Here is an 18,798-nt window from a genome sequence, read left to right as displayed (position 1 = left end):
TGTGTGGACTGAATCACCTCTAGGCCTCTCAACTCCTGGGCATCTGACCACATTCACCCAACACACTTGCCGCCTGGGCACTCTCCATCTTTTTTCCAGTTCGGATTCTACACTTAGTGCCAGGGGCTGTGCTGGTCAGGACTCACCGCTGCTGGCTGGCATCCCACCCGCTTCCCACCGGGTCTCCAGTTGGAAGAGATGTGGCCAGCACCCTCCCAGTGTCGAGGGTGATGTCCCTGGGACCTGGTCACCCTGGTGCCTGGAGCCTGAGGCTGTGGCCAAGAACCCTTTCTAGACCATTAATGTCTAACATGGTTTAAGGCCCTGCTTCTGCAGTGGTGGCTCTCCCCACAGTTGCCTGGGCTGTTTTCTCACCCACTGTCCCAAGACACATCCACCCCAGCTGGAAACAGCGTGGCCAGGCATCCAGCTCTAGCAAGGACCCCAGCCCAGCCCGGGGAAGCTGCTGCACGCCCTCATTCACCACTGTGCGGATCCTAGGCCGGTTGTCCACCTGTTAACCACAGTGCCTGGCCTCTCTTAGCCCCCGTCAGAGTTGGGTGCAAAGCCAGCTTTGTGGTGTGGTCTGTACCTGTCAAGCGCCCCCTCCTCCATGCCCCATCTATGAAATGTGCAAAGTTGGCAATGCACGTAACACAGGCTCAGGATTTCTAGCCAAGTGTGAAGAGAAGTGGAGGGGGTCCCTCCTTAGGTGCAGAGGTTGAACTCTGACCAGCATTCTGGGTGTCCACTCTTTGTCCCCCAGCAGAAGAAAGCCTGAGTCCTGAAGGAGGAGTCTTCTAGATGGACAGAACTGCCCCCTGCCCAGGCCTGGAGGGGCAGTGGGGCCACCTGAGTGCCAGCTGGGGGCGGGGGCGGGACCTGGGGTGGGGCGGACAGCGTACGCGGTGAGGTGCCAGCCTCGGTGGTGGGCATGAGGTGTTCACTCAGCTGTCTCTTGTCTTCTGTTTCTCTGGCTCCCCTCTCTCTCCCCCTGCCCTGCTTTTGCCCCGGGTTTGGCCTCGGGCAGTGCCGACATACGGCCCTTACGGTAGGTTCTGCTCTCAGTCTGTACGTCTGTCCTGCACGCCAGTCCTGGTCCCCGTCACCAGCATGAGTCTCTCCTTAGCTCCTTCTCTGTGTCCCCATCTCCTCCCGTACAGGCACCCTGGGTGTGGAGAGCGCCTGCCAAGGGCTGCCCTCTGTAGAGCTTGCCTGCTTCATCCTATCTCTCATTGTTCTGGAACATGCCCTGTGCATCCTGGGGGCACAGTGCTTGTTGATGGGGAATTGGGGCATTTAGTTCTGTTCTGTGGCAGAGAACGCAAAGGGGGAAAGAGCACGCGAATTTGGGTCTGAAGAGTGGGGCCAGAGTGGGGCTCGCCCCTTACGTCTCAGTGTGGGGGCCCAGGCCATCTCTGCCCCCGCTCCCTCCCTGAGCCCTTGAGGACAGTGTGTTAGGGAATTTGGAGGAAGAAATGAAGAACCTGCCTGCCAATGCAGGAGACATAATGATGCAGATTCGGTCCCTGGGTCAGGAAGATCCCCTGGAGAAGGAAATGGCCACCCACTCCAGTAATCTTGCCTGGGAAACCCATGGACAGAGGAGCTTGGCGGGCTACAGTCCATGGGGTCGCCAAGAGTCGGACACGACTGAGCGAACGAGCACCTCAAGGCAGGGGCCCCGCCCTGTCAGAGCCAGGATGTCTGCTCTGCTGTGGGTCCAGGCCCCCATTGGCCTGTTCGGATGGAGCGGGCCCCTGGTCTCCTCTCCAGAGGGAAGGGGAGCACCCCACAGGCCTGGGCCCTCTCCCCCCACTCCCTGGGGTCCTTGGGCTCACTCCTGCAGCACCCCAGTCTCCACCCCAGCTCCCTTCCCCCCTCCCAGACTCCCCCCAGTCCCCTGTGGCTCTTGACTGTCTCCCTTCGGGGGGCACTGCAGCCAAAGGAACCATTCCTTTGCTCGTCCCTTCTCATGTCCGGGACCCCGTTCTGTGTCCCAAGAAGGGTTGGTTAGATGACACCAACACCAGCGGTCCATGCTTCGGGCAGGAGCTTCAGTCCCGGGACCAGGGGCAGGGGCCCAGCTGCCTTGCGCCCTGCTGCCCAGACCCCTCACCCCACCGCCCGCCTCCCTGCAGGCCGCTGTGCCCCCATGAAGAGCATCTCCAGCAGCCTCAAGGAGACCATGAACCCCCACGACATCGTGCAGGATGCCATCCACAACTTCTCGCCTGCCTACCAGCAGTACACGCAGCAGTCCACCCTGGAGCCCGGGCCCACCTGGCGCGGGGGCGCCCACAGCCTGTCTCGCTCCCACAGCCTCAGTGGCGCCCGGGACAATGAGAAGACGCTCCTGCTCAGCTCCGACGATGAGTTCTAGGGGCCGCCGCTGCTGGCGGGGCGGGGGGGAAGGACCGGCCCCTTGGCCCAGGGCAGGGTGTGCCCCACCTCCAGCCGCACCTCCAGGCGGGGAGGCCGGCTGGCACAGCCTTGGCATCGCTCTTTAATTTATTGGACCAGAAACACTCACATATCGCTTCAAGAGGAACAGCCCGATGCAGCCGTCTGCCCAGGGGACGGCCTAGGCTCACTCAGGAGCCTTCAGGAATATTTATACAAGGCCACAGCTCTACCACCTGGACCACGGGGAGAGGATGGTGGGAGCAACTCCCCGTGCCCCTGCAGCTCGTCCTGTGAGGACCAGCCATGCCCAGGCCTCGACGCTTGTGTTGTGGACCAGCGGCTGCCGCCTTCTCAGCCCCTCAACCCCCAGACGTAAACCCCTCCCCCAAACACCGTGCAATACTCTCCCCCTCAACCCGGCACTGGGACTCTCTCTCCCGCCTGCTCCCAACCCTGCCCCCCTGGTCCCATGCTAGATTAGCCTCACCTGGGCGGGAGGAGGGGGCACGGGTGCTCTCTGCGGACCCTCCTCCCAACCCAGGCCTGCCTGGCATGCTGCAGGGATCAGAGCCAGATACCAAGAGCCATGAGTCCCACCTCGGAGGACACCCAGGCGTCCTCCGGGGCTGCCCTTTCTGCCTGCCTCACACCCCTTCCTCCGGGCCTGCTGAGGAGCCAGCAGTCCACACTGCCCTCCCACGAGGGGTCCTTCTTGAGAGCATCTTGAGCAGAGCCCTGGCATCCCAGCTACTCAAAGGGTCGGGGGCTCCCAGCCCTCCTTCCTCTGCTGGATCCTCACCTCTCCCTGGGGCTCCTCCCTCCTGTTTCACGGGGAGGGCCTGGTCTCTGCATTGCAAACCAGCTTCCGGAGGAGGAGTAGCGCAGGCAGGAGGGAGTTGGGAGGGATGGGGCGTGCGGCTGGGAGCCCAGAGTTGGGGGACTCCTCTCTCTGGCCCCATATCCACACAGGGCCTGGTGTCCTGCCTCATCTGGCCCCACGGCCCATCTCTTCTGTGCCTTAGTCACATATGAAAGCCCCCCACCCACCACCACCCCTGCCCCCGGCGTCAGTCTGACCCAGACACTCCCTGGGGGGCTCCTTGTTAAGCTGCTGGCACTCAGTGGGCCCTGTAGTGCAGGGCCAAGTACCCTTGGACAGGCCTCAGGGGTGACCAGTCCCCCTCTCTTCACCCACCTCTATGCCCACGTGCATGGAGCCTCCCAGGGCAGGATCCCCCAGGCAGGACGGGCTTTCACTGGCCGCTGTCTTTGGAGGAGCCTTGTGATAATGGGACACAATGCATGTTCATTCAGGCAGAGCGTTCCCATCACATGAAACCCAGAGAGCACACGGGTGTGGGCTGCACCAGCCTGGAGGAAGGGAAGGGGAAGGGGGCCCGACCCTGAGGGACCTTGGCATCTCTTAACCTTTTGGCCACTCCTGGGCTGAACCATGCCAAGGTCGGGCAGGGGGTTCCATCCCAGGAGTCTTCCCAGGCCTCTTTTGGCTACCAAGCCAGCACTGGGGTTGGGGGGCACAGAGGCTGGCTTGTGGGCCCTTGTTGGATGGGCCTGGGCAGCTGGTACCGAGCTGTGCAGGAAGGCAGCGGGTAGGTGCGGGCTGTCCACGGAGAACCTCTGGGCGGCCCCTGTCATTTGCTTTCATGAATTTGATTCTCCTTCCAGGCCAAAGTGAGCTGCTGACTTCCTGTCACCCACCCCCGTCTTTGCCTGCTCTGGCCCCTCCCTGGCCTCTTGCAAGGTGGACAGGAGGTGCTCTGTGGCAGGGAGCTAGCAGCCCTCGGGGAGATGGGGGCTGGGAACACGTGCCCAACCACTCCACCCCTCCTTCCTAGGATGTGTAACCTACCTTGTCCTTTTATTTTTTTTTTAAATTTTTCTTTCCCCCGATAGAGTAGCTCTTTGTACATAAAAAATACTTGAAAAATTAATTGTATGCTGTATGAGAAGACAGAGTCCCCTAGTTTTGTATCTCGTGTATGACTGCCATGAGTTCCACCAGAAAGCCGCTCTATTTTGGTCTCTGTGACATTTTAAATGCGTGACAGAAGTGAGCAAATACAGTGAGAAAGAAATATATATATGAGATAATATAGATTGTATTGAAATCTCTTCTGCCGGTGGGTGAGATTTTTTTCCCCAGCTCCTGTGTATGTGTTTGCGGGTGGGTTTAGTGGTTGTGGTTTCAAAGGTGTCCTAGGAAACCCTCTTCTGTCCAGGTTATAGGTATAAGTGATGGGGGGGTCACATTGCCAGACTGAAATTGGGGTCTAGGTCCCCATTGGACAGAGTGTATCCCTCTCTTCTGGCCAGTGGGACATTGGTCACTAGGGGTCCACCCACCTCGACACCCACCAGCAGGTTGATGCCTCGTGCCAGCTTCAGTCAACCAGCTAAATGGGGTGCACCCTCCAGCAGCCCCATTCCTGCAGGTGTCTCCCTGGGGTTTAAAGAATTTCCTGTGATCCTCATGCCTCCTGGTCTATCTCCATGCCTCCAGGAGCCCACCCTCCACCCTGGGACCTGGGGCAGGAGGCCTGGAACAGGGCCTGCCCAGCAGTGGGCACGCGCCAGACACCTGGCACCCTCCTGCCACCGCTGCATGCCTTCTTTGGCCTGGCCTGGCTGACAGGGATGCTCAGGAATGTGGCGTGGGCGGGCGAAATTCCCAGCCCGGCCACCCTCCACTCGGTCCCCCGCACAGCTTCCTGCTTTCCTTTCCGCAGGCTTGGGCTCAGTGTCTTGGAATCAGGATCCTGGACCCCAGCCTGAGAGGGGAGAAGGGACTGTGGACCCACCCAGCCCGTGTGGTCTGGCCCTTTCCCAGCTTTCAGGTCCTCCCCAGAAGCATCCTTCTAGCCCAGCCATCCCTCCATACCCAGCCACATGGAACTCCTCCTCCCGGCCATCAGGTGCACTGGGGTAAGCGTTCACTCTGCCTGTGGAAGCTTGCAGCCCCTGGCATCCCCAGTGTTTGCCATACGTATGACCTTACACTTCTTGAGTTGTACAGATGGGTAAACTGAGGCTGCAAGCAGTGACACAAGCCATCGAAGGTCATACAGCTAGAGAAAAACACATCCCAATTTCCCTGACCCCTGGACCACAGAACACTCCTTCCCAGGGTACCCTGGAAGTGCTGGCAGATCAGATTAAATTAACAGGGAAGCCTGGCATGCTGAAGTCCATGGGGTCGCAAAAAGTCAGACACTACTCAGTGACTGAACAACATCAACAGCAGGGAATTTGGAGCCTAGGATGAGACCCAGAGTTGCGTTTTAGGCCTGCAGGCTGGGGTTGAGGAAGTCACTTCTCTCTCTGCCTCCCTGTACCTTTTCCGGAACATCAGGAAAATATTTTTTACTTGGCTGTAGAAAGTCAGAGCTCAATGTGAAAGTACTGGAACAATTCCTCTTAAATTGGGGAATTTTCCTCTCTGGGTGGGACTGTTTATTTGCTGACGGGATGCCCAGGAATTTAACCCTACATTTCATTGTTCTCCTGGCTTTGCCTTCCCCAGGGAGGCTCCTTGGCTCTAGGCACCCAAATGGAAGGACAGAACCCTGTCTGGTTCCCACCTCCACCCCACCTCCCCCTTCACCAACCCCCCACCCTACCCTAGTGCAAGCTAGAGCTAGTGATGGGTCACAGTTTCTTCATCTGCAAATTGGAGAAAGCCCTCCCACTCAGCAGAGGGTTCTGCCTGGGTCTGAAAGCAGAATCCATCTTGGGCCCCTCATTCGGAACCCACCCCCGCAAAAAAAATAAATAAACCAGGACACATACTTCTAAACTGTGGAAAAGAGAACTTGACTTTATTCAGGAAGTCTACAAAATACAGAAGGCGGATAACTCGCTTACTGTAAGTCAGAAAAATAAATAAATTCTGGGGGCCGGGCACTTTTCTTTTAAAACACATTTTTTGGTTGTTTTGCCATCCGGCTTTCCCTAAATATGAGATAAAATGTGTTTTATTTGCAGATATAAAATATAAAGTCCAGCTCAGGGCTGCACACCACTTTTCCCAGGCAGTGGGTGCTAGGCCTCTGGCTGGGGAGAATAACTTAGATTCGTGCAATAAATAAACAGCGGGGAGGGGCAGCTGTCTAATGGGGGAGGGAGAGGGGTTGGGGCCAGACTTCCCAGGAGAATAGCAGTCAATGGCAGTGACCCGCCCCCACCCAACAGGATGGACAGGTAGGACACTTCCCTTTTTAAGGACCCCTATCCCAGGTTTCAGAACCGTAGGATCTGTCTTCTTATCTCCCCACCTGCCTCTGTGGTCACTTCCTTTGTTCCCTTTCTCTTTGGCCAGCTCCCTGGGTACAGGGAGAGCCCAGGACAGAGCCAGGCCAGCTCCTTCCCTCTCTTCCATCTGTATCACCTTCTCTTTCCGTCTACTGTTCTTCACCTGACTCACAGAGAGCCACCTCCCAGGCCACAGAGGCCCTTGCATCACCTTTTCAGGCCCCGTCCACTGTCCCCCTGACAGTCATGGCTGGAATCTCAGGGCAGCAGTGGAAAGACATGGTTCCAGCTCAACTGCTAAGCATATATAGCCTCAGGCATTGTCAGGTCCGCTGCAGGCGGACCCATCTGTTTTCCCATCTGTGAATTGGGCTTCACTAGGTGATTTCTAATGAGTCTTCCAGCTCTGGAGGGGCAGGCATCCAGGCCCAAAGCAGAGGCGAGAACATCAACTTCCCAGCTGGACAATCCTACCAGAGGCATGCGGGGTCAAGCCTAGTCCTGTATCCTGGAGGGTAGGGACGGGCCGATGGCACGATCTGAGCAAACAGTTACAAAATGAGGGGTGGCCATCTTCCCCTCGATGGCCCTTCTCTAATCAGCTTTGTATCCCATCCTCCCAAACTAAGAAGGCTGAAGTTTTTAGGAAAGGAAAGGCCAGACCTCGACCTCACCCGACCTCCTATCACCAAAATTGCCCCTCCCCGGGGCCATTAGGTCCCAGTTTCAGAGACCGCACGAGGAAGACAGGATCTGGGGAGGGAACGTGTGTTCACCATGGGGGGAGCTGGTGGCTGCAGAGAAATGGCACTTGGAGACAGAGACGGCGCTTAGGCACTTAGGGAAGGCAGCTGGGGTCAGCGGGGCGTGGTTTGGGGAATGGGCGTGGCTGGAACGGGCGGGACTTGGCGAGCACTAGGAGCAGGCGGCAGGGGCGGGGCCGGGGGCGGGGGCGGAGCCCGGGCCAGGGGCGGGGCCCGGGCTGGGGCTCGGGGCCGACTTGACGATGGTGATGACGCTGGCCGGCGCCACCAGCGCCGCGGGCCCGCGGGCGGCGGCCACCGAGCGCGCGAAGCCCTGCAGCGCCTCGCACTTGCCGCGCAGCGCGTCGAGCTCCAAGCGCATGGCGGCGTTCTCGCGCGCCAGCTTGTCCACCTCGCGCTCCAGCTCTGACTTCTGCTTCTGCAGCTCCTCCTTCTGGCACACGCGCTTCACGCGGCAGCTGGCCGCGTAGCCGCGGTTCTTGAGTGTGCGGCGCCGCTGCTTGAGCCGCGTCACCTCCTCGGCCGAGAGCCCTCGCAGGTGCCGGTTCAGCTCGCGCACAGACAGCCCCATCAGCGCCTCGTCCGACAGGTGCGGCGTGTTCTCGCTCAGCTCACGCTTGATCTGCGGGCGTGGGCGCGTGGGGAAACTGAGGCTCAGGGTCACATTCTACCCTGCGGACCCTGAGCTCTGGACCCGGCACGCAGCAGGTGCTGGGGTCGGCTTCCCCTCTACCGCTAGAGTTCCCCCTCATCCGCCAGGGACACTGAGCTGGTGGCTGGACTTGCTCCAAGACTCCGAAGGGGAGCAGAAATCCCCAAAGGGGAAACCGGGTGAGACCCAGATCTGTATACAAAAGGAGCCACCCTAGAGCTCAGTCCGGATTCTAACCCAGCGACTCTGCCTAGACTCAGCCAGAAAAACCCAAGAAAGCACCTTTAAAGTCCAACAGCTCCGTGGACGTTGTCCTCATGGGGAAGTAGGTCCAGAGAGGGAAGTGACCTGCCCTGGGGCGCACAGCCTATGGCCAGAGCCCAGGCCTGCTGGTTCCCAGACAGGCGGGGCCTGGAAAGGCCCATGAAAGGCTTCATGAATGCCTGATGTCTGCTGAGCCCCTCTGGGGGATTCTAGGAACTGAAGGGGAAGTTGGGATGGGAGCTCAGCCTGGGCAGGGAGGGAGGGGAGAACTGGAAACAATAAGGGCTGCCTTCTCACCTTCAGCGCTTTGCTGGATAAGGGATCCACAGACATGTTTGCAGAAGGTACCCTCTGGGCTAAGACCTAGGGGAGAGAGGAGACCAAGGTCAGTTTTTCTCCCACTTGGAATAAAATCCAAACACTACTATCTTAGCATTCAAGGCCCATGCTATCTTAGAATTCATCTCATACCACTTCCCTTGGCCCCAGTGGTCCAGCTACAGTGGCCTCATTGAGTGGTTCATTCCAGCCTCAGGGCCTTTGCACTTGTTGTTCTCTTTACTGTTCTCTTCCTTTTATCTCCCCAAAGACTCTTTTATCATTTAGGTCTTTTCTCAGTGCTACCTCTTCAGAGAGGTCTGACTGGCTAAAATACCCCTTGTACCATATCACATAACCCCATTTACTAACCCCCAGGCTCCTTTTACACTACTGCCTGCTTCTATTCTGTCCTCCAGCCACAAGGAATTTCTTTCACTTCCTCTTATCCCATGCTTTCTTGCCTTTGGGTCACGCCAAACCTTGTGACACTTCTCCCACTCCCACTTTATTTGGCAGACTCCTAACATTCAGCCTTCTGCCCTGAGCATGGACATCTCCTCCTCCAGGAAGCCTCCCAGACTCCTAGGACTTATTCAGCACTGCCCACCACAGCAGTTCTGCCCTATGTTGTAATGGTCTGTTTCCTTGACTCCCCACCAGACAGGGACCTCCACAGCCAAGAACCAGGTGCAGACAGCTCTGGGTGTGAGGCTGCCAGCACAGGGGCTGGCAGGGAGCAGGCACTGGTGAGGTGTGGATTGGTGGGTCTATGACACTATCTGTAACCCAGCTTGTCAAGGTCTGAACCTCGTGCCAAGCCCAAACCCTGCTGAAGACCATTGAGAGAAAAACTTCCTGGCCCTGCCTCCAATTCTTCCTCCTTTCTATCTGCTTCTACATGGCAGGGATGGCACACAGATACCAGGAGGATGGGAGGGAGAAGAAGGGATTCTGTATTCATAACTGGCTCCCAGGGAGGGCATAGGAAACAAGGAAAGGAACAGTGGATTAAGGGTCAAGACTGGTCTGAGTCCCATCTCTGTTTTCTCCAGGCTGTGTGACTGTAGGCAAGCCACTCCTCCCCTTTGGGTCTCCACTTTCCCATCTGTAGGTTGGGAACAATACCTGTCTCACAGGGTTTTGATGGAACCAAATGGTGCAAACTAGAGAGATCAGTGAGCACCCGGGGGGTTATTAGAATTACTGAGTCTGTCCAGGAGGGGTTGGGGCTGTAGCAATTCCTGGGACCTCACTTTGACTTGGCGTCTCCTGGCTGGCCAGGGTCCCACAGGAAAGGTTCTTAGAGACTGTCTGGCCCCTGCCTCCTCACTTCACCCAAGGGGAGGTGGAGACCAGAGAGGGGCCCCTCTTGCCTGAAGTCACACAGCAGGTGAATGGCTGCCTTCTCCTAAACCTGTAAAGGTCCCAGGACTGAATCCTGATTGCCTTCATGCCATCAGCACCCCAGTTCTCCCAACAACCCTGTGAGGTAATGGCCAGAGAGGTCAATAGAGTAGTCCAGGGTCACACAGCTAATAGCGGATAAAGCCTGGGACTGAGGCCACATGGAACCACTTGTCTCCTCACAGTGAGGTCCTCACAGGGCACCCTCTCTGGGCCCTGTTTCCCCACCCCTGTAAAGAAAAGGACTCGCCTGGCTCCAAGGCTATCCAGCTCTGATGTGCCAGGATTTGTGTTGGGTCTGCAAGTGTCATATGGATATCCAGGCCTCCTGGCTGGCTGTTTAGGGGGCTGGGGTGTCACATGATGCCCAGGCAGTCTGGGCTACACGGAGAGCCTGATGGGAGTGGTGAACTAAGAGCCTGCTGAGTGCTGAGCAATATGTGGTGGGTGACTGATGCAGAACTCTGGAGGCATGGCCCCTAGGACAAGGCATTTTTCCTCCCTGGACCTCGGTTTCATCACTTACAAAGTGGGGACAATCATCATGGTGTTCATGTGTAAAATACAAGAGGCTTAGAAAGATCAGAAGTGGCAAATGGTTGGTTTATCTCCCCCACATTCCGCCCCCTACTCCTAACACGGACATCAATAATCAATTACCACACTTTTTCTCACTGAAGTTGGACACAGCTCCTGAATCTTTCTCAGCACAGCACTATTTTCCACTGAGCTTGGACATAACCTTAGAATCCTCCTCAACACAGCCCTCCAGAGTAGGCCCAAGAGGAAACTGCTGGCCATCCCCTATACTAGATAATGGCTGAAGGTCCCATCCCCTCTTGCTGGCTGCGATTCTAGGTACTTTGGGATCCCAGGGAGGCTTTGAACCTGTTCTTGTCTCCTTTCCTCTTTCTCCTCTTGTCCTAGCCTCAGCCCCTCAAGCACATGCTACATGTCAGCTGAGGTACCCATGTTTGCCCAGGAACATCCTAGCTCAGCAGAGTCAGGCAGTCACGCAGGGAAAGTCACAAGAAGGTCACACTTGCTGATAACCTCAGACTTTCAGCCCTCCAACTTCAGACCAGGGGCTGCTGCTGGGCTGTCAGACAAGGGGCCGGGGTTCTCCACCAGGCAGCCTTGGCCAGTGTGATAGGCCTTGGACTTGAGACAGCAGCTGATCCAACCTCGTTGTTCTGTAACTGAAGCAACCAAGCAGCTGTTTGGTGGCAGTGGTGGACTGGAACCCTCGAGTTCCCAGCTCAGGGCTCTTTCTTCAAAGCCAGCCACTATACTCCCCTCTCTGAAGGATGAGAATCGGACACAACTGAGCGACTGAACTGAACTGAACTGAATACTCCCCACGCCCCCATCACTGCTTCTTCCCTTCCTGAGGCCAGCAGCGCTGACCTCCAGGGTCTGCAGGTTCCTAACATTCCCTGGAGGCGTGGCTTGGGGGATTGACAGCCGCATTGCCCAGTCAGCAGCCACGCCCCTGGCCCCCTAGTCCACTCAGAGGCATCCTGGAGAGGGCCCACCCGCTGGCATGGGCTCCTCTGGCGGCTGAGCCATTTTGCTTCCTCTGTGAGGACAGAGGGAAAAAATGTGTTTTCCTGGGCCTTGGCAGCCAGCACTGGTGGAGCCTCCTCCCTGCTGGAAGGGGAGCAGAACTGGGAGAACCCAGCACCACAGGGAAGTAGGAGCCCCGGGGTTCTGCCACCCACTAACACTTGCTGTGTGACTTCAGATACACCACTCCCTCTCTCTGGGCTCAACACGCCAAACCACCAAGCCTAAGGTACCTACTAGCACTGACAGTGTCAAAGTTTAGAGAGTCAGATTCTGGCCCAGAATGGAACTCCAAGACCACCAGCAGAGTTGAGGCCCTGGAGCAAGGGAAGGGAAATCATGGAAGACTTCCTGGGGGCAGGGGCCTGAGAACACACACTCAGAGACTATCAGCCTTGACTCTCCCTCTGCTGCATGCCTAGCCCTTAAGCATTTCCTCTTTCAGCTGAACAGTGACCAAAACCACCTGCTCTCTGGCGTCCAGTCTTGCCTGCCTCCACCTCTGACCCCACCAGTTCTCCTCCCTGTCAGAGGGATCATTACTGACACAAACCTACAAACCTGACCATGTTCAGCCCATTTTAAAACCCTACGATGCCGGCCTCCCCTCTAGCCCATGTTGTGGGCCCTTCAGGCCACCACCATGTTCCCTCCCCATGCTCTTCCAGGATCCTCACGCTGAAAACAAACGAATGAACAGACAGCAACTCTACCATCTCCACACATTCCCAAAAGGGACACACGGGGTGCATGTGTGTAAGAGAAGATGTCACTTGAGCCCTGCAGGATCTGCTTGCTTTGGAGAAACTGCTTCAAGAATCCTACAGCCCATGCCCAGGAGTTCTTGCTCACCTGGGGTTCCCAGGCCTTTTTCTCTAGGTGTTGTGGAGTTTTACCAGGACACTGACCCAGGGCTCATTCATTCATTCAATCAGCAAACACCCAAGAAGCACCTACCCTGTAGGTCCCAGGCTTGGTGCTGCACCCTGAAGGCCCAAAGTTCAATCAAAGCCCCTGCCCTTGAGGTCTTCACAGATGATTATCACCTGATCTGACATTCTGGCTCACTGTCATCTCCCCAGGGAAGGCTTCCTTGATTGCTCTAAGTCAGAACTGTGTTGTGTACTTTGTAACCATAGTGACATCCTCCTCATACCACCCATCTCAGCTATGGTTTTGCATTTAGTTTAGGGGCTCTTTCCTCAACTTTGTCTTCCTTCCTTGACTGTAACCTCCCAGAGGGCAGCTCTGGATCTGATTTGTTCACTATCTTATCCCCAGCATCTACTCCTTGGTGGGCTCCATGGCAACGCAGGCTAAAATTGTTAGAACTGAGGGAGGCACAGGGGCCAAGGGAGCCCTCACTGGGTCCTGGGCCCTACTGAAGGTCCAGGGGTCATTCAATGGGAGGTTAAACCTTTCAGTACTAGCTTTCCATCTATGACTGAGTAGATCAGCCACTTCCTCTTGTTCCCTGCTCCCTAGCCCTGCTCAGGGATGTTTCCTGCCCAGTTTTGAAGATTGGCCTGCCAGATTCCTGTGCTCCTGGAGGCTACCTCCCTTACATATTCCACATATTCCTGGACATCCCTGGCCTCCGCCTGGGGCTGTTGGCTCTGTTTTCTCTCGCATGGTTCCCCTGGAAATTAGGCTGTATGTGGAGGCTGTCACCCCACCGCCATCCTACCACCTTGGATGTTGCCTAGTTCCTGCTACAGATGGGGACACAGAAGTTAGCAGCTATGGTAGCGGCTCAGAGATTCAAAGTTAAAAGATTATCTGGTCCAGCTCAATGCCCTTCCTCTACACATCCCATGATTCTGTAGCCCTGTAGGTGGGAGGGCAGAGAGGGCAGAATAGGACCAAGGAAGCCCTAAGCCCCAGCCCAGCCCTCTCCCAGTAACCCCTCCCAAGCCAAGACAAGTAGTCCCACAGCCTGTTAACAAAGCCTGGCCCAAGTCCTCAACTAGCTCCTCAGGTCCAGTCATCGATAGCTCTGTCTGATTAGTCCCACTTGTGAACTGAAACCACCAGAAGAGCAGAAACCAGCTCCACCCCAACCTTGGGTTCTCACCCTTCCTGACCCAGCAGGTACAGCCTCTAGAACCCAGACCAGCCAGAGGAGTAGCCACCAGAGAGAGGAAGCCTGATATCCCTTCCTACCTCCAACCTTTGCTGTGTTCCCCGACCCACCCCCCACCCCCACCCCTTCCTTTCCTGTTTCTCCTGAGACTGAGGGGCTGGGCAACCCCGGGGATGAAGGAGAGTCTGGAGGGGAGGGTCTGTCTTCCCCAGGCAGCCAGAAAACCTGGGGACAAGGACCTGGACTCCAGCTTACTTTGTTGCCAGACCCACCAGGGTGATGGAGCCAGGGTTGGCCGCTTCACCTGGTCCCCCAGCAGAGCCCCGTGGGATCTTTGATATTTCGCCCCACCCCGTGGCTGAAGGCGCCAGCTCTGGGTGGGGGACAAACACCGCAGTCACGTGGCCGCGGTCCTGGGAAACTCCGGGGAAAGCAAGGGCCTGGCGGCCACCGGCTGGTGGGAAAGGGACAACCAGGGAGAGAATTCCCAGACCCTTGTGACTATGGACTGGGCCACTTCTCTCGCTTCTTTTATTCCTGTAGTCACGCTCTCTCAGAGGTACGGTCCGCTGGTTATACAGGCCCCGCCTGGGAGCGTTAGGACACACACACACACACACACACACACACACACACACTCCCCAAGGTACACGGCGCAAGCACGCACCGGGCAGGATACCCAGGACGCCGGCCAGGGAACACACACGCACGCCCGCCCTCGGACGTAAACAAACCGCGCACGCACGGCCTGCGGGCACCGGTCCAGGGACTGTTCTCACCGAGTCACGTACTTGCACACACCGCCTGCGGCCCCGCCTGGGCGGACGCTGACGCTCGCCAGCCCGCGCTGCCCCTTCCTGCCCGACTTCACCGCCTCTCGGCCCGCGCCCCCAAAAGGGGCCCATTAACCCCGCACCCCGCCAAGTTCGTTTCGGCCGCGTCTCGGTCTCACTGGACCTCTGCCCCCACCCCCCCCGCCACCCCGACACCCTCCCAAGCCAGCAGTCCGGGCGAGGGATCCACTGTAGCACCGACTGAGTGGGGCCCGGGGCCCCGCCCCAGGCACGTTCCAGGAGAGCGGAGACCCTGCCGCCCCCTGCTCCTGAGCGCTCGTCCCGCGACCCTCACCCGCCTCTCGTCCTGGTTCGCCTGGCGTCCCTGGCACCCACGGGGTCCTGCTGCCGTCTGAGCTGTTCTCCTCGGCCCGCGCCTAGGCCAGCCTCCCCCTCCGGTCCCGACCGCGGGTCGCTCCGAGCCCGGATCGCCGGAGCGACGCGCCGAGTTTTGTTGTGGGGCGGGCAGCTCTGGGGGCCGCGCCGAGTTGTAAGGCGAGCTTCCCGGAATTACTCACTCACAGGATTCCTTTCATTCATAAAAACCCAGTCATATGGTGACGTCACCGCCCCGGCCGCCCCCCGGCCCCAGAGCGGCCTCCCGGCTCCCCAGCCCCGCCCCTGGCCAGCTCCGCCCCGGATAGGCCCCGCCCACGCCCAGGCCCCGCCCCCCGGGAGTCTCAATCCCGGTTAGAGCGCTGACTGCGGGCGTTCACGCGACATCTCATCGGAGCCGCGCGGGTGAAGGTGTCATTTGTCTCATTTTACAGTCCACAGTCGTGGGCCTCTTCTCCTTTCGACCTACACCCTCTGCCTCGATGATCTCATCTAGTCTCGTGGTTTTAAATGCCATCTGTAGGCTCAGGAGCTCCAGATTTTCTATTTCCAGAGGGAACGGCTTCTCTTTGAGTTCCAGACTGTATCCAACTGCCACTCAGCGCCTCCACGTGGGTACCAGATGGGGCCTCCATGCCCTGCACGGCCAAGATCCCACTCCTGAGCATCAACCCTAGCTGAGCAACATACACACCCAGTCTCTCCATCTCAGCTGTTCAAACCCCAGACCTCGGAGCCTTGCTCCGTACCTCTCCTTTCTCCTCACTTCATGAGTCACTGGCTCTGCCTCCAACACCACCCTGCATCTGACCACTTCTGGCCACCCCCAGTTCTGCCACCTGGTCCAGGGACCATCAACTCAGCTGGACCACGGCCACAGCCTCCTGATAACTTCCTCACTTTATCCCTAAAGGCTTTCTTCACACACCAGACAATATTCTCCTCGTAACAAAGATCAGCTTGTTTAACACTCTCCCACCCTTTGGCTTAACACTCTCAAAGATTTTCCTTTGCATTTAGAATATAAACTATACTCCTCCCTTTGGTCTACAGGGCTCTAAGCCATCTGGTCTCTGCCCAGCCTCACCTCTGTCACTCTCCCTTCACCCCGCTACTCTTCAGTCACACTGCCCTTTTTACTGTTCATCTAACACACCAAGCTCATTCCTGCCACAAGTCCTTTGCACTTGCTGTTTCCTCTTCTGTTCACTGCCTGGCTCTTTCTCATCTTTCAGGTCAGCTCAAATGTCATGCCTTTAGAGAGGTCTTTCCTGACAGCCCTGGCTAAAGGAGCCACCGTCTCTGAAATTTGGTTTTTATATTAGCTTAATATCTCCATATTAATATTAGCTTAATATATACTGACAAAGGTCCACCTAGTCAAAGCTATGGTTTTTCCAGTAGTCATGTATGGATGTGAGAGTCGGACCATAAAGAAGGCTGAACACCAAAGAATTGATGCTTTTGAACTGTGGTGTTGGAAAAGACTCTTGAGAGCCCCTTGGAGAGCAAGGAGATCAAACCAGTCAGTCCTAAAGGAAATCAACCCTGTATTCATTGGCAGGACCGATGCTGAAGTTCCAGTACTTTGGCCACTTGATCCAAAGAGTCGACTCATTAGAAAAGACCGTGATGCTGAGGAAGTTTGAGGGCAGGAGCAGAAGGGGACGACAGAGGATGAGACGGTTGGATGGCACCATCGACTCAATGGACATGAGTATGAGCAAACTCTGGGTGATAGTGAAGGACAGGGAAGCCTGGCATGATGCAGTTCATGGGGTCACCAAGAGTTGGACATGACTTAGCGACTGAACAACAAATATCTCCATAGGCTATTATCTTGCTTACATATTTGCTTATTATAACCAGAATGTAAGTTTCATGAAGGTAGAAACTTGTCTATCTTCCTGACTACTGCAGATCTTTTGTATAGAGCAGTGCTCGGCACATAAGCAAGCCCTCAGTAAATACTTGTTGAGGAAATAAATGAGTGAAGGCTCAGAGAGGTCAAGTGACTTTCCAAAGTCACCCAGCCAGGAAGTACAAGAACTGGAGCTTGAATCCAGATCTAATTCCTGGTCTAGACATTTGGGATTCTGCCCAACTAGGTGAGGCTCAGTATAAATGTAGGGGATGTATTCAGGGTCTGTATTCAGGGATGAATACATTCAGGGATGTATCCAGCCACCCCAAAAGAGGTGGCTTTGGGGGAAAAATGGGTGAGTGTCCCACTTCCTTCTTTTCCTTTGCTCATGGTGTTTCCATTGCCTGAAGTGCCTGCTGTTGCTCCAGGAGCCATCTATTCTATGAAACGGACATCACAGCACCTACATTATTTTACTGAGAAGGACCAAGGACCTTCCCAACTAGGAGGTCTTTCTGTGGTCACCAGCAAGGCTCCCCCTTCCCTTGATCTCAGAGCTCTTGCTTTGCTTCCTCACCTATGAGTGTTGGTCCACCTGGGATTGTAACAGCTATCTCTTACCTCCCAAAGGCCTGGGTTTCATATGCAAGTCGGCCCACTAGCTTCCCAAGTGACCAAATGTTGCAGCAGCTATGTCTGGCAAAGTATTCCCCTCAAAAATTGTCCCTTGCCTTACATCTACATAGCTAAGAGAGCCACTCACATTACCTCTTGGAGTACTAAAGTTCTCAGTTCTAGAAACAGCACAATTGTGATTGTCCTTTTTCTCTACCCTCCATTTTCAATGAGTTTTCAAAAGCTGAGGCCATACTAGATGTTTGACTAATGAATGAACCCCCAGTGGATCTGCACAACACTCCTAGATACCATGAAGCCTAAATTCTCCCATCTCCCGCCTGCCTGCATTAGGGGGTCAGAGCTTCAGGAGCCACCCAGCAGGGAGTGCTCCCTGCAGATGTGGCTCCCTTTCTGGTCAAGGTCAGGGCACACGGTGCAATGTCATATTTAGAAGTGGGAGCTCTCTGGCTTGAAGCAGTTCCTAACAGCCAAATTTGGGACAATTTGAGCATCAGAAGAAATAACAGTAAACATGGATTATGACCTGCTGAATAAGAGAAGAATCCATGAGTCCATATAATATGAATAAATAAAGAAAGAGAGGAGAAAGCTCCACCTTCAAGTAAAAAGAAAGACAGGGACTTCCCTGGTGGTCCAGTGGCTAAGACTCCACAGTCTCAATGCTGGGGCCCATGTTTGATCCCTGGTCAGGGAACTAGATCCTACATATATGCTGCAACTAAGAGTTCACATGACACAACTTAAAAAAAATCCTGTATGCTTCAACTAAAAGCTGGCGTAGCCAAACAAATACATAAACAAAATATTAAAAAAAAAACACTGATGTATTCAGAGGTAAGGGGCATCTATCTGCAATTTGCTCTCAAATGGAGTGGGAGGGTAGATTATAGATAAAATGTGATAAGATATTAACAACTGAGGAATCTGGGTGAAGAGCATATAGAAATTAGATATTGTTCCTGCAATTTTTGTTTTAATTTAAAAAGTAGGATTTTGTTTCTTTGTTTGTTCTAGGTAGGGGCTCTCAAGTCAGCCTATGAGGTCAAATTCCTCACACACATCCCCCCACCAACTGAGTGACTTAACCACTCTCTGCCTCCTTTATAAACTGGGTTCACTGTTGATAATAGTGCCTGCTCCGTGGCTTATGAAACAATTTATTGGGTTCACACTGAGAAGCATTGGGCACAGTGCCTAGTATGCAATAAGAGATCAGTAAATAAATACTGGGTTAGAGAGAGATGAGTTCTCTGGAGTCCCCTAGGACACTCCCTCTGAGAAACCTGCTTCTCCCCCAGGTGAGTGATGCAAAGCCAGTGGGGACCTCACCCTGCCCGGAGACCCCTCCTCCTGTTAACGGGGAGGAGCCTTGTGGCCAGTGCCTAGGGAGGGTGCCG

The 18,798-nt window shown here is 55.7% G+C and overlaps 3 protein-coding genes across 11 annotated transcripts in view; 2 read left to right on the top strand and 1 right to left on the bottom strand.

Moving 5' to 3' along the window:
* Positions 1-4,539, top strand: part of TMEM184B (transmembrane protein 184B) — a 51,796-nt gene extending 47,257 nt beyond the window's left edge. For 5 of the 7 annotated variants that reach the window (XM_081590078.1, XM_081590077.1, XM_081590080.1 and 2 more), the window contains one exon: positions 2,142-4,539. In XM_081590078.1, coding sequence (XP_081446204.1) covers positions 2,142-2,383 — 242 coding nt within the window. In that variant the 3' untranslated portion in view covers positions 2,384-4,539. Of the gene's footprint in view, positions 1-1,030; positions 1,052-2,141 lie in introns of all 7 variants that reach the window. The other 2 variants (XM_081590076.1, XM_081590073.1) reach the window with 1 other exon arrangement.
* Positions 4,540-6,216: 1,677 nt separating this feature from the next.
* Positions 6,217-15,179, bottom strand: MAFF (MAF bZIP transcription factor F). Of its 3 annotated transcripts, none has more exons than XM_081590081.1 (3): positions 15,085-15,179; positions 8,653-8,718; positions 6,217-8,061 (listed from the first exon to the last, which is right to left on the bottom strand). In XM_081590081.1, exons 1-3 carry the CDS (start codon positions 15,100-15,102, stop codon positions 7,591-7,593), a joined length of 555 nt encoding a protein of 184 aa, XP_081446207.1. In that variant the 5' UTR covers positions 15,103-15,179; the 3' UTR covers positions 6,217-7,590. The 3 variants fall into 3 exon arrangements, with proteins under 3 accessions (XP_081446207.1, XP_081446208.1, XP_081446209.1); XM_081590082.1 differs by lacking the exon at positions 15,085-15,179 and adding an exon at positions 14,858-14,987; XM_081590083.1 differs by lacking the exon at positions 15,085-15,179 and adding an exon at positions 14,862-14,987.
* A 38-nt stretch (positions 15,180-15,217) lies between these two features.
* The window catches only part of PLA2G6 (phospholipase A2 group VI), a 72,571-nt gene continuing 68,990 nt past the window's right edge, over positions 15,218-18,798 (top strand). The window contains exon 1 of the mRNA XM_081590064.1: positions 15,218-15,509. Within this exon, the coding sequence (XP_081446190.1) occupies positions 15,381-15,509 (129 nt within the window). The 5' untranslated portion in view covers positions 15,218-15,380. The remainder of the gene's footprint in view (positions 15,510-18,798) is intronic.

The sequence above is a fragment of the Giraffa tippelskirchi genome, chromosome 4, assembly GCF_054371585.1.
Source record: "Giraffa tippelskirchi isolate mGirTip1 chromosome 4, T2T-mGirTip1v1.2.pri, whole genome shotgun sequence".
NCBI lineage: Eukaryota > Metazoa > Chordata > Mammalia > Artiodactyla > Giraffidae > Giraffa > Giraffa tippelskirchi.
The sequence above is the reverse complement of the archived record's forward strand: the minus strand, read 5'-3'. Positions and strand labels throughout refer to the sequence as shown.

Coding starts and splice junctions, on each gene's coding strand:
- MAFF (XM_081590081.1), bottom strand. Junction 8,062..8,652: donor TATCCAGCAAAGCGCTGAAG/GTGAGAAGGCAG, acceptor CCACGCCCGCAG/ATCAAGCGTGAGCTGAGCGA.